At 40.0% G+C, this 13,717-nt stretch overlaps 1 protein-coding gene across 4 annotated transcripts in view; it reads right to left on the bottom strand.

Annotated features, from left to right (window-relative positions):
- SHANK3 (SH3 and multiple ankyrin repeat domains 3) overlaps positions 1 to 13,717 on the bottom strand; it is a 605,848-nt gene that overhangs the window by 91,088 nt on the left and 501,043 nt on the right. For all 4 annotated transcript variants that reach the window (XM_073619226.1, XM_073619225.1, XM_073619228.1 and 1 more), the window contains exons 17-18: positions 13,484 to 13,608; positions 7,370 to 7,505 (exon numbers count right to left, since the gene is read on the bottom strand). In XM_073619226.1, coding sequence (XP_073475327.1) covers positions 7,370 to 7,505; positions 13,484 to 13,608 — 261 coding nt within the window. The remainder of the gene's footprint in view (positions 1 to 7,369; positions 7,506 to 13,483; positions 13,609 to 13,717) is intronic.

Genomic DNA, 13,717 nt, shown 5'->3' with positions numbered 1-13,717 from the left:
GCCCATATAGTCACATGACCATCCGACGAGGAAGGTGTGTGCTTAGATGATCTAATGATCATGATCATACCTGCCCAGTGTCAGCACTTTCAGCTGAACCGCGGTTTTGTTAATTTTAGGGTCTTTATATAGCATGGTGCTTAACACTAGGTTTTATGCCCCAGTTGAAGGACTTTTGTCCGAAACATGTCGGATTGCTAAGCCTTTGTGCTTTTTGAAACCACGCGATACTGGTTTTTACTTTTTATATGTGATCACTTCTTGTACCCACCCGACTAGGTGGATTGTACTGTTGAGCTTTGGCATTTTTTAATAAATTTTTATTTTTTGGATTCACGCACTATGTGGAGGTCTTTTTCTTCTTTCCTTTTTTTCATGGTCTGATGTGATATCATCTGGAGTCCGCACATCTCATCAAGTGTGACCACTCCATGGGAGTTCGAGCCCGCTGGCTTGGGGGTCCTAGCTACAACATTTGTTTATCATGGCTTTGGATGAAATTATGGAGGTGTATTTCCACACTGGCTTCTTCCATCAAACATCTGCTGGATTGATGAATCCAAATGCCTGATTGACTCACTGCCGTATGGTGAGTGTGTCCACTTCTCATGGTAAGAGTACCCATTTCTTCAATCATTTCCATCTTTATGCTGCAAAATATCTTATGAAGAGGTTATTCCTGTTACATATAGTGGTCGATTAGTTACCATCTTCATGCAACATCTACACATGGGACTTCATTTTATCCAGTGAGGAACCTCCTGTTTTTTTGGCTCACCACGGACAGTTTTTGTTGCAGTTTTTTTTTTTTTTTTGCAGTTTTTTTGCTGTCTTTTATGGACATTTCACCTATCACTTTTTTACTTGACATACTTTTTGATTTGCTTATGTTGTATATTGTTCACGCTGGTGTTGGACCTATGAGTCACCATCAGCTTTACACTTATGCCCCGTACACACGGTCGGATTTTCCGATGGAAAATGTCCGATCGGAGCATGTTGTCGGAAATTCCGACCGTGTGTGGGCTCCATCGGACATTTTCCATCGGATTTTCCGACACACAAAGTTGGAGAGCAGGAGATAAAATTTTCCGACAACAAAATCCGTTGTCGGAAATTCCGATCGTGTGTACACAAATCCGACGGACAAAGTGCCACGCATGCTCAGAATAAATAAAGAGATGAAAGCTATTGGCCACTGCCCCGTTTATAGTCCCGATGTACATGTTTTACGTCACCGCGTTTAGAACGATCAGATTTTCCGACAACTTTGTGTGACCGTGTGTATGCAAGACAAGTTTGAGCCAACATCCGTCGGAAAAAATCCTAGGATTTTGTTGTCGGAATGTCCGAACAAAGTCCGACCGTGTGTACGCCCTATTACAGTGACACTTTACTTTATCACTTTGTTACACATTAGCGCTGCATTCATATTTTTTATTTTCTCACTTATCTGTGCAGTCCACTATACTGTTTATGCTTTATTATTCTATTTTATAAATTGCATCACTAGTAGCGCAACATTGTCTTATACTTACAGTTTCAGAGGCCATGGAATGCCCAGATGGCACAACCCCCCTCCCCCCAAATGACCCCATTTTGGAAAGTACACACCCCAAGCTACCGTATTTGCTGAGAGGTATGGTGAGTATTTTGCAGACCTCGCTTTTTGTCACAAAGTTTTGAGAATTGAAAAAAGGAAAAAAAAAACACATTTTTCTTTTCTTTCTTCATTTTCAAAAACAAATGAGAGCTGCAAAATACTCACCATGCCTCTCAGCAAATAGCTTGGGGTGTCTACTTTCCAAAATGGTGTCATTTGGGGGGGTTTGTGCCATCTTGGCATTTTATGGCCTTTGAAACTGTGATAGGTAGTAAGGAGTGAAATAAAAGATTTACGCCCTTATGCAGGTCTAACTTTTCGACCGGACGCCGACGGACCAAATCTGGCGGACAATCCGATCGTGTGTGGGCTTCACCGGACCTTCAGCTGACTTTTCCAGTCGCAAATCTGACAGACTTTAGATTTGGAACATTCTTCAAATCTTTAGGTTGTAACTCCGCCGGATCCAGAAGTCCGCTCGTCTGTATGCTAGTCCGACGGACAAAAAACGACGCTAGGGCAGCTATTGGCTACTGGCTATCAACTTCCTTATGTTAGTCTGGTGTACATCATCACGTACAAATCCGTCGGACTTTGGTGTGATCGTGTGTAGGCAAGTCCGTTTGTTAAAAAGTCCATCAGAAGTCCGTCAAAAGTCTGTCGAAAGTCTGCTGGAAAGTCTGTTGGACCAGTCCGGTCGAAAAGTCCGACCGTGTGTACGCGGCCTTAGAAATCCTGAAGGCGGTGATTGGTTTTCGGGGCCCCATCCACAGCTAGGCTCCCAAAAAGTCCCACACATGTGGTATCCCCGTACTCAGGAGAAGCAGCAGAATGTATTATGCTCATGGCATGTTTGAGCAATATATCATTTAGTGACAACTTTGTGCAAAAAAAAAAAGAAAAAAGTTTGTCATTTTCCCGCAACTTGTGGCAAAATATAAAATATTCCATAGACTCAACCTGCCTCTTAGCAAATAGCTTGGGGTGTCTATTTTCCAAAATTGAGTCATTTGGGAGGGTTGTGTGCCATCTGGGCGTTTTATGGACTTCAAAACTGTGATAGGTAGTGAGGAGTGAAATCAAAATTTACGACCTTACAAATCCTGAAGGCGGTGCTTGGTTTCCGGGGCCCCGTAGGCTCCCAAAAAGTCCCACACATGTGGTATCCCCATACTCAGGAGAAGCAACAGAATGTATTTTGGGGTGTAATTCCACATATGCCCATGGCATGTTTGAGCAATATATCATTTAGTGAAAACTTTGTGCAAAAAAAAAAAAGTTTGTAATTTTCCCGCAACTTGTGGCAAAATATAAAATATTCCATGGACTCAACATGCCTCTCAGCAAATAGCTTGGGGTGTCTACTTTCCAAAATGGGGTCATTTGGGGGGTTTTGTGCCATGTGGGCATTTTATGACCTTCAAAACTGTAATAGGTAGTGAGGAGTGAAATAAAAAATTTACGTCCTTAGAAATCCTGAAGGTGGTGATTGGTTTTCGGAGGCCCCATACGCGGCTAGGCTCCCAAAAAGTCCCACACATGTGGTATCTCCATACTCAGGAGAAGCAGCAAAATGTATTTTGGGGTGCAATTCCGCATATAACCATGGCATGTATGGGCAGTATATCATTTAGTGACAACTTTTTGTAAAATATATATATATATATATATTTTTTTGTCAATATTCAATCACTTGGGACAAAAAAATAAAATATTCAATGGGCTCAACATGCCTCTCAGCAATTTCCTTGGGGTGTCTACTTTCCAAAATGGGGTCATTGGGGGGGGGGGGGTTTGCACTGCCCTGCCATTTTAGCACCTCAAGAAATGAGATAGGCAGTCATAAACTAAAAGCTGTGTAAATTCCGGAAAATGTACCCTAGTTTGTAGACGTAAAACTTTTGCGCAAACCAATAAATATACACTTATTGACCTTTTTTTACCAAAGACATGTGGCTGAATACATTTTGGCCTAAATGTATGACTAAAATTGAGTTTACTGGATTTTTTTTATAACAAAAAGTAGAAAATATCATTTTTTTTCAAAATTTTTGGTCTTTTCCTGTTTATAGCGCAAAAAATAAAAACCGCAGAGGTGATCAAATACCATCAAAAGAAGGCTCTATTTGTGGGAAAAAAGGACACAAATTTTGTTTGGGTACAACACTGCATGGCCGCGCAATTAGCAGTTAAAGCGACGCAGTGCCAAATTGTAAAAAGTGCTCTGGTCAGGAAGGGGGTAAAACCTTCCGGGGCTGAAGTGGTTAAAAGCTGAACTCCAGCTTTTGTTAGACTTTGCACAGTTTGTTAGGCCAGCTTGGCACAAACAAACTATGTTCCTCACTAACGTGTGGGGCCGATGGATGTGCAATTTAAACTGTATGTAGCTGAGGCTACAAAGAGCATACCGCACTGTGTTCCGGGTTCAAGCCGAGACTTCCTATCTCATACCCGGAACACAGTAGAGTCTATATGAACGGCGCTCAGCCATTCAGAGAAAGCAATGTATTCTAGCAAATGAATACAAAGCTTCCTCTGATTAACTGAGTCAGATAGGCGGGCTGATGATGTCACAATCTCTAACTCAGCCAATCAGAGGGAGCTTTGTATTCATTGCTTGAATAGCCCAAACTAACTATGTAAAGTCTAACAAAAGCTGGAGTTCGTCTTTAAGTAAGTGAAGGGTTCTTGTATAACTTAAAGAATAAGTTCTCTTTTGGGAGCATGCTATACGTTACACCCATATGTAGGGTGTAACATGTAACATGCTCCGGCAGTCTCAAGTTCTTTCTCCCATTCTCTAATAAAGTATGGGGGCTGTGTAGCAGAGAACCCCAGTAATAGTTCATACAGCTGGGAAAGGAGTAGTCTTGTATCTGGGACAGTAGCGCATAAAGACTCAAATGTTGAAGGATTGTACTTCACACGTTGTTTAGGGGTTAATTTCCAGCTGAAGTCAGAGAGTTCTTGGTATTTCCAGAGATCCATAGGAAAGTCCCTAATGCATTTCTCAAAGTTTCCAAGGGTAGCAATTTGGCAGTAAGCACAAACTTAGCACAAGTTCCTGTATTTCCCCCACATTCTAAAGAAACACACATCCTCCCCCAGTGTGAATCAGAGGAAACTCCCTGACTGAGCCAAAGGAGAAGTCTTTGGGGCCAGCCCCCCATTTGCATTCAGTCTATCCCAGACAGTTAAAATCGTTATTGTGTGAGGTAATGTCCAGCCTGAAAGACTATTATGTGTGGCCGGGATCCATGGTCTGCCAGCAAAAGCCCCCCCCCCCCCCCCTTTTTTTTAACAGCACCCATAGCTTATTACGATGCCAATTGGTTATGCTTATCAGAACCATCGCTTTATATTATAAAGCTATGTCAGGGAGGCCCAGACCACCATCCATTTTCAATCTACAAAATAGCATGTACGCTAATCTGGGGTTCTTCCTGTGTAACACAAATGTCAAAAACAGTCGTCTCATACGCCAGAAGAAGGACCAAGGGAGGGGGATCAGAAAAGTATGTAATAGGTAAATAAAATATGGAAGGACAGTCATTTTAATGACATTTATTATCCCCAGCCAAGTAAGGGGATACCACATGCGGAGTTCTGAATTTACTCTGTCAAGAAGGGCCATGTAGTTAGGGTCATATAACCTTTTAGAAAGATGTGGATAGTGTTTTAGATACTCAGTTCACAATATGAATGAGTAGGATTGGCACAAAAGAGAGGAAAGTTCCCCAGGGATATTGATAGGTAACATTTCCAATTTATCGTAATTAATTTTGAAATTGGTCAATTGCCCCAATTTGCTTCTGACTATTCATAGAAAAGGCTCCCTTGTAGGTGCACATTCACTCAAGCTACAGGTCCTTGATAAAGGGATAAAATCTAGCCCAGTTTTTATTTCCCTAGGGCCAACGTTACTAGCGTTTCTTCCATGTACACCTAATTCTTCTTATTATAAGGTCATTCAAAAAGATACATACATATAAAAAAGAATGATATAAAATGCTTCATCCAGTTTATTGAATACTACCACATGTTTTCATGAAATACAATAAAAAATGGTCAACTCTGCTACTATGTCATTGGCTACTTTTTTTTTTCTTAATAAATTCTGGCATTTGTATAGACTCTGATAATTGCAAGCAGCAGCATTTACATACTATTCCCCTATTAGAAAGTAGTAACACAGCATTTTTATTAGATGTATAAGATTAAGTTTCTACAGTTGATGTTTAAACATGAAAGGAATGAACTTCACACATTTGTGATAATCATAGATATCTGTCAGAACTAATTAATGTAAGGGATGTAATTTATGAGCATTGTAATATGAATTCCTAGTACTAAACCAGATGCAATATATTACATTTTTGTTTTTGGGTTTAGATACACAAAAAAGATGCTATTTATGTCATAACTTCAGTCCAGTCAACAAAAGATTTATTTTTATTCAAACATAGTAAATATGAAGATGAAAGTCATTATTATATGTTATACGGACAACTCTGCATATATGTGAAAAATAGAGATCCTCTATCTTCTAAAGAAACTTCCAGGGATGAAGAGACAATACAGTAATTATGGGACTTTAGTTGTGGCAAAATAGGCGAATTACACACCAGATTGATAAAAATACAAAAAAGTGTATTATGTTGCTTACATTCATTATTGATGCCCTTTCACACTGGGGCGGTGGGGGTAGTAGCGGTAAACCGTCGCTAGTCTTAATTGCACTTTACTGCTGTTATAGTGGCGCTTTGGCGACCGCTATTCGGGTGGGAGCAGGGCGCTTTTAACCCCTTCAACAGCGCTGCCCATGCTTTCCAATGGGCAGGGGCGGTGGAGGAGCGGTGTATACACAGCTCGCAAACTGCCCCAAAGATGCTGCTTGCAGGACTTTTTCTAACGTCCTGTAAGTGTACCGCCCCAGTGTGAAAGCACTTAGGCTTTCACACTGGGACTGCAGAAGAGGCATTTTTTCAGGTGCCTGAAAAAAACCCCAGTGGAAAAGGGGTATCTACAGAGTACGTCTTTGGGAGCAATGAGAAAGAGATCAATTAGGTTATGCACACGAGTAGAAAAACACCATCCACTGAAGTACTGTGAAGATTGTGAAGTACGGCATTTTCAGCTTGAAACATAAGATATTTACATACATAACCTTGCTTACATTACAAATCCAAGAACAAGCATTTTATTTTTTCCTTATGGTAGGGTAATAGGCTGAGATATACAAGTCATTCATTTATGCCATTGGCTGACATATGAACAGGTCATAACCTGTGAACAAGGCACTCATTCTTCAAGGTGAAATCAACAGAAGATTTATAATCCAGGCAAACGACTTTCTGTCCAATTTTTTTTTTCTTCAAGGGATTCATCTATCTTAATTGTTTTTCACGGAATATAATCCTCATCCCATGTATAACCAAGTTCAAAATAACTTTTAACAGCATGGCCCTCCAGAGCATATGTAAAACAATAAAAACCTGCTGTGGCTACAAGATAATCTGAGAACACTGTTGTAAAGAGCATACTCAGCAGTCTTGAAACTCATTTCCAGTCCGTTGACAAGAAATCCAATTTTCCCATGCAAGATCAATAAATTCACATTTAGATTTGCATTTTACTACAAAAAGCCTAAATCTACACAGCTTCAATAGAAACAGCACAGTTTTGTTTCAAGTTTAAGAGCAGCCATAACACATTTTCTTCTCAAAACCAGGTAGGAACAAATTAGGCCTTGGAATGTACACCTACCCCTCCTACGCATAGCCTCTTCACTTTCTGGTTTACGACTCACAGACACAACCTTCATACTCAAGATGCCCCCTCCCTGGCGAATCAGATTTACCACTTGCTTATGGCCAACCTTCACTACATTGACACCATTCACCTGGGAATAAAGCACATAAAAGAATGTTATAATGCTTACCCCATTAAAAAAGTTTTATCAATCTACACATATTACATAAAATCTTATACAAAGCACACTTTAAAAATCTTGTACAGTAATACAATTTATATTATTTTGGATGGTTACTGATTCTGACAACATTTCAACTCATCAATACCACTTACTGTGTACCCCCAACATGCTGCTAAACTTGCACCAATGTAAGACAATCATGGATATGGGTACATCATAGGAGGTACAAGGTACAAGGAATATCTCCTAATCATACACTGTTTAGGAGATGTTCTCAATTTCTGCAGCAGGTGACATCACAGGCGCATGCACACTGTGCTCTGAGGGGCAGCATATTGAGTATGCCAGAGCGCTGCCCCGCGATCATGGCTCCCATACGAATGCGTAGGAGTGATGTCATCGCAGCTCGGCCATTCATATGAACCTGGAAAGAAGACTGGGTGAAGATGAAAGACCTGTCAGCAGTAACACCATTCAGCTTGAGGGCTTTATTTTAATATAAATCTCTCATAATGTGCTAGTATGCGATGCATACTAGAACCATATGACATTAACTTTCAGGGGGATGTTTTTTTTTCTTCCACACTTTACTATCACATTGCTTATGTTGATCATGTAAAATGTAAAACAAAATAATTTGGGTGTAAACATAAAATAGGAAGTCATTAGTAAAAAGTCCCATATCTACTAAATTTTTCAGGAATGTAAGATAAAGAAGAAATGCAGAACTGACATATGGAGGATACAGACATAATGTATGATCAAAAGCAAAAGAATGGTAAGGTAAAGAAGTCAGATTAAATACCAACATTCCAATTATTATCTAGAACATGGAGTGAGGGAAGGGGGGTAACAAACCCTGGGACTTTAACGGTGTTATGAATAGAAGGAGTATGAAAGGACAATTGCACAATCAATACAATTAATAATTTTATTACAAAGATAAATAACACGAGGAAATTAAACCATCCATATCACGAATTGTAAGTTCCATTAAAAGGCACATATACCAACACTATCACTCAACATGTTTCGCTTTTTTAAGCTTCTTCAGGAGAATCAGGTAGAATGTATAATATGCTGCTGATGACAAGACAGGAAGGAGACCTCATGTTTGTTGTGTTGATCAAAAGAAGAAAACAAACAAGTCAATACTGTAATGTTGGCATAACATACTGTAAGTATGCAAGTAATCAAAGAGTACAATAGTGGTCAAATAGGGCAAAAATACAAAAAAATATATGTTAATGTGGGAATACATGAATCTTACCCAGGCTGCATAAAACTGTATACAAAAATGGGATTTAAGATAGAATATCGTACGTCTCATATATGTTCAAAGTGCCCCGCCCAGAAGTTTGCTTTCTTGTGGTTGCAGGAGGAAATGAATTTAAAAACAAATGTTCCTGAAGATTGGAACAAGAAGGTACGTGGAAGAGGAATTAGGTATCAATTAATGATATTAAAAAAGTATCAAAAATAAACACAAAGGAAAATTGAAAAAAACTAAGGCTAATGACATAAGAGTTACCTCACGTGCATACGGATAAGTTGCCGTAAATTTGGGTTTGTATAAACGCCCATCTGGGAGGGTAATCTGTCATGCAGCATGAATGTAACGACAGAAGTTGCATTTGTGACAAGGTCTTGTACCTTTAGCCTCCTTAGAAATTCCTGTCTGAGAGGTGTAGTGACTATGTACAAAGTTATCCCTAAGAGATCAGGATCTTCTGAAGGTGGTCTCTGGGTGTTTCTTAAGATGATTTGATACACTGTCATCTCCCATCAGGAGATACCAATGCTTTTGCATGATGTCACGCACCTGACGGTGCAGACCCGAGAAATGAGTAATCAGCCTGACCCCTCGATTAGGTTTCACAGGTTTAGAGTCATGTATTAGAGAGATTCTATTTTCGTTTTTTGCCCTAATGTGAGCCTTTTTAAGACATTTATTACTGTATCCACATTGTTTTAGACGTAGCTGCAACGCTTTTGCTTCCTTTTCAAAGTAACTGTCTTCACTGCAGTTACGTTTGAGTCTCAAGTATTGCCCATAGGGCACACTGGGTATAAGGGAAGCAGGATGGGAACTGGCAGCATGAAGCAAAGAATTTCCCGCAGATGGTTTGTGGAAAAGGGTTGATCCAATGCTGCCATCGTTGTGGACCAATATTTGGATGTCCAGAAAGGTTAATTTCTGCTGATTTAATTCAAAAGTGAATTTTAGATTGTAGTGGTTACTCTTAAGGCTGTCCAAAAATACAAGGAGATTGTCCCTGGTTTCTGTCCAGACAAAAAAGATGTCATTGATGAAGCGCTTCCAAACAGGTATTTGCTCAAAAGATGACTGCATCATTGTTTTCAGAAATGAAGCCCCCCACAACCGCCACCCCCCAATTACAGAATAAAAATCTGATTATAAAACCTTTAGATAAGGGAGGCAATTTGGTTGTGATGGACAATTATCAATACGAATCTATGGTTCTGGCTGTCATGCAGAATCGAGAATGGTATCAAAAAATGCCAGCAAGCCACGTTAAGCTAACTGCAATTCCTTATCGGCAACTTATTGGTTGAGCCTACCACCAAGGCTTGATCAATTAAAAAACCTGGGAATTCCTTAATGTGTCACCGCGAACATCGACACTATATGCACTTCCAAAGATCCATAAAAACTCCACTAACCCTCCTGGACGTCCCATAGTTTCTGGCAATGGCTGCCTCACCGAGAGAGCCAGCCAACTCATTGATGATTTTCTCAGACCTCATGTGGAGAGCCTCGTGTCCTATCTCCAGGACACCAGTGATCTCCTCTGAACCCTAGATGGAATCACTATTCGAAAGGGATCTTGGTTGGTTGCGCTGGATGTAGAAGCCCTCTACAACTCCATCCCCCATGAATTGGGGGTGGCGTTTGGGGGGGGCTTCAATTCCGAAAACAATGATGCGCCCAAACTATACAACCAATTTATTTTGGATTTACTCAGATTAATTTTGACTAACAATATTTTCTTGTTTGGAGGCTCCCACTACCTCCAGATACAGGGGGTGCCTATGGGGACCAAGTGTGCCCCCTCCTATGCCAACCTGTATCTGGGGGGGTGGGAGCGTGATCTATTCTTTAGAGATGACATGCTGTCATCTTTTGAGCAAATACCTGTTTGGAGGTGCTTCATCGATGACATCTTTTTTGTCTGGACAGGAACCTTGTATTTTTGGACAGCCTTAAGAGTAACCACTACAATCTAAAATTAACTTTTGAATTAAATCAGCAGAAATTAACCTTTCTGGACATCCAAATATTGGTCCACAACGATGGCAGCATTGGATCAACCCTTTTCCGCAAACCATCTGCAGGAAATTCTTTGTTCCATGCTGCCAGTTCCCATCCTGCTTCCCTTATACCCAGTGTGCCATATGGGCAATACTTGAGACTCAAACGTATCCTTTGAAAAGGAAGCAAAAGCGTTGCAACTACGTCTAAACCAACATAGATACAGTAATAAATGTCTTAAAAAGATTACATTAGGGCAAAAAAACGAAATAGAATTTCTCTAATTCATGATTCTAAACCTGTCAAACCTAAACCAGGGGTCAGGCTGATTACTTGTTTCTCGGGTCAGCACCATCAAGTGCGTGACATCATGCAAAAACATTGGTATCTCCTGATGGGAGATGACAATGTATCAAAACATCTTAAGAAACACCCAGAGATCACCTTCAGAAGATACCAATCTCTTTGGGATAACTTTGTACATAGTCACTATACCTCTCAGACAGGAATTTCTAAGGAGGCTAAAGGTACAAGACCTTGTCACAAATGCAAATTCTGTCGTTACATTCATGCCGCACGACAGATTACCTTCCCAAATGGTCGTTTATACAAACCCAAATTTACGGCAACTTGCAAATCAATTGGAGTCGTGTATGTAATGCTGCATGAATGTGAGGCTTTTTACGTGGGAAAAACCAAGCGACCATTTTCCCACCGCATTAGGGACCATGTTTCCCTTGTATCGAAACAGAAAATGGAGACACCGATAAGCCACCATATGGGCCTGTTTCACAATTTTCACTGCTCCAAAATGCACTTTTTTTGCTTTGGAGCATATCCCCCCAGGTGAAAGAGGTGGTGACTATGACAAAACACTATTACAGCGCGAGACACGCTGAATACGTGATCTATCTGCCCTAAAGTATCCTGGTCTAAATGATGCTTTTAGCTTTAAACCTTTTGTCTAATGATTTTTCTGACTCCTTTTCTTTTTTCCCCTTTGTTTTGGTTTGTTTTTCTTTTGCTTGATTTATTTTCTATATGTAATGTATTCAATGTCTGGCAAAGTTAAATGACTGTTGTGAGGTTTTGGATATTTTTGTGCTATGTACTTGTATATTTCCTTTTCAATATGTGGGCATACTTGAACTCTCTCTGGGCTGCAAATTAAATTAAAAATTATTTTCTACTATATTTGTACTTTATGTATTATTTATATTGACAGTGCTTTAACATGTGAAAAAGTCCCTTATGTATTGCTTCTCTGTTTGCATTCCCTCTTTTGGTTTTGTTTTTCTGGTGGCCGTACGGACGCCCCGGGCACCAGTCAAGCTGTGTGTATAATCAATCATTCAGCTGACTGGAGCCCTGGAAGTTTTAGTCCCTGACTTGCGCATCTGGACCATTTTCCCTAAATCAAAATGGTGTGTTGGTTTCTGACGCTGATAGCTTCACATACTGTGCGCCGCTTTTGAGACCTGGCGCATGCGCGTGGGCATCTTCTTTTCACGTCCGTGTCCCGGCGGTGATGTCAGATGCCGCCGGGACGGGAGGAATATATCAATGCGACCATCAGCCGCAACGATCTGTCAGAGACGCCTTGTGAGTGGGAGTGTGAACATCTCTCCCACCTCTCTCTATACATCTGAGCCTTTTCAACGCAGGTAAGCTACTGCTCTGCATCTGTTCCGTAAAATACCAGATTCAGTTATGTACTTATCTTGATACTTAGTGTTTGCTTTTTGTTTTTATGACTCTTTAGATTTCCTAGTTATGAGCACCACCTGAATAGTGCTATCTATACTAAGTGGGTCTAGCTGTAGATGTTTCTTTCATACTCCAGCTGGACATTCCCTAGATGTATATCCCCTTTTGGACTTGACCAGTGACCAGCAGGTCTTTAATATTTATTCAACCTTATCAGTATGCACTTGAGGTAACTCTTATGTCATTAACCTTAGTTTTTTTAATTTTCCTTTGTGTTTATTTTTGATAGCTTTTGAATATCATTAATTGATACCTAATTCCTCTTCCACGTACCTTCTTGTTCCCCTCTTTTTGTTTCTAAATTCATTTCCTCCTGCGACCACAAGAAAGCAAACTTCTGGGCGGGGCACTTTGAACATATATGGGACGTACAATATTCCAACTTAAATCCCGTTTTTGTATACAATTTTATGCAGCCTGGGAAAGATTCATCTCTTCTCACATTAATATATTTTTTGTATATTTGCCCTATTTGGCCACTATTGTACTCTTTGATTACTTGCATACTTATGTTATGCCAGCATTACAGTATTGACTTGTTTGTTTTCTTCTTTTGATCAAAACAACCAACATGAGGTCTCATTCCTGTCTTTTTTGATCCGTAGCATATTATACATTCTACCTGAATCTCCTGAAGAAGCTTAAAAAAGCGAAACATGTTGAGTGGTAGTGTTGGTATATGTGCCTTTTAATGAAACTTGCAATTCGTGATATGGATGGTTTAATTTCCTCATGTTTTTTATCTTTGTATTAAAATAATAAATTTTATTGATTGTGCAATTGTCCTTTCATACTCCTTCTATTCATAACACCGTTAAAGTCTTGTTACCTCCCCTCTCTCACTCCATGTTCTATGATTAAATGCGGTAGTGCAGTATTATACATTTTTGCTGATTCCACACACCTCAATTAGGAAGTCACCTGTCCTAAGGCCTGCTCTCCATGCCACACCATCCACATCCACAGACTCCAGATACTGCAGAGCAGGGAAAGCTGGTGTAGGTGTGAACTCCTCAATCGGTGTCTCTGCTGTAAGAAGAGTCATATTGATTAGCTTTATGTTAGCAGCGTGACTCAGTGTTATTTAATGATACTTTCATAGGATTGCATTATGTTTGTGTTAATTGTGCAAGGCAGT

This window comes from Aquarana catesbeiana, linkage group LG03, assembly GCF_042186555.1.
Source record: "Aquarana catesbeiana isolate 2022-GZ linkage group LG03, ASM4218655v1, whole genome shotgun sequence".
Taxonomy (NCBI): domain Eukaryota; kingdom Metazoa; phylum Chordata; class Amphibia; order Anura; family Ranidae; genus Aquarana; species Aquarana catesbeiana.
Note: the sequence above shows the minus strand (reverse complement) of the source record. Positions and strands in the feature narration are given on the sequence as shown.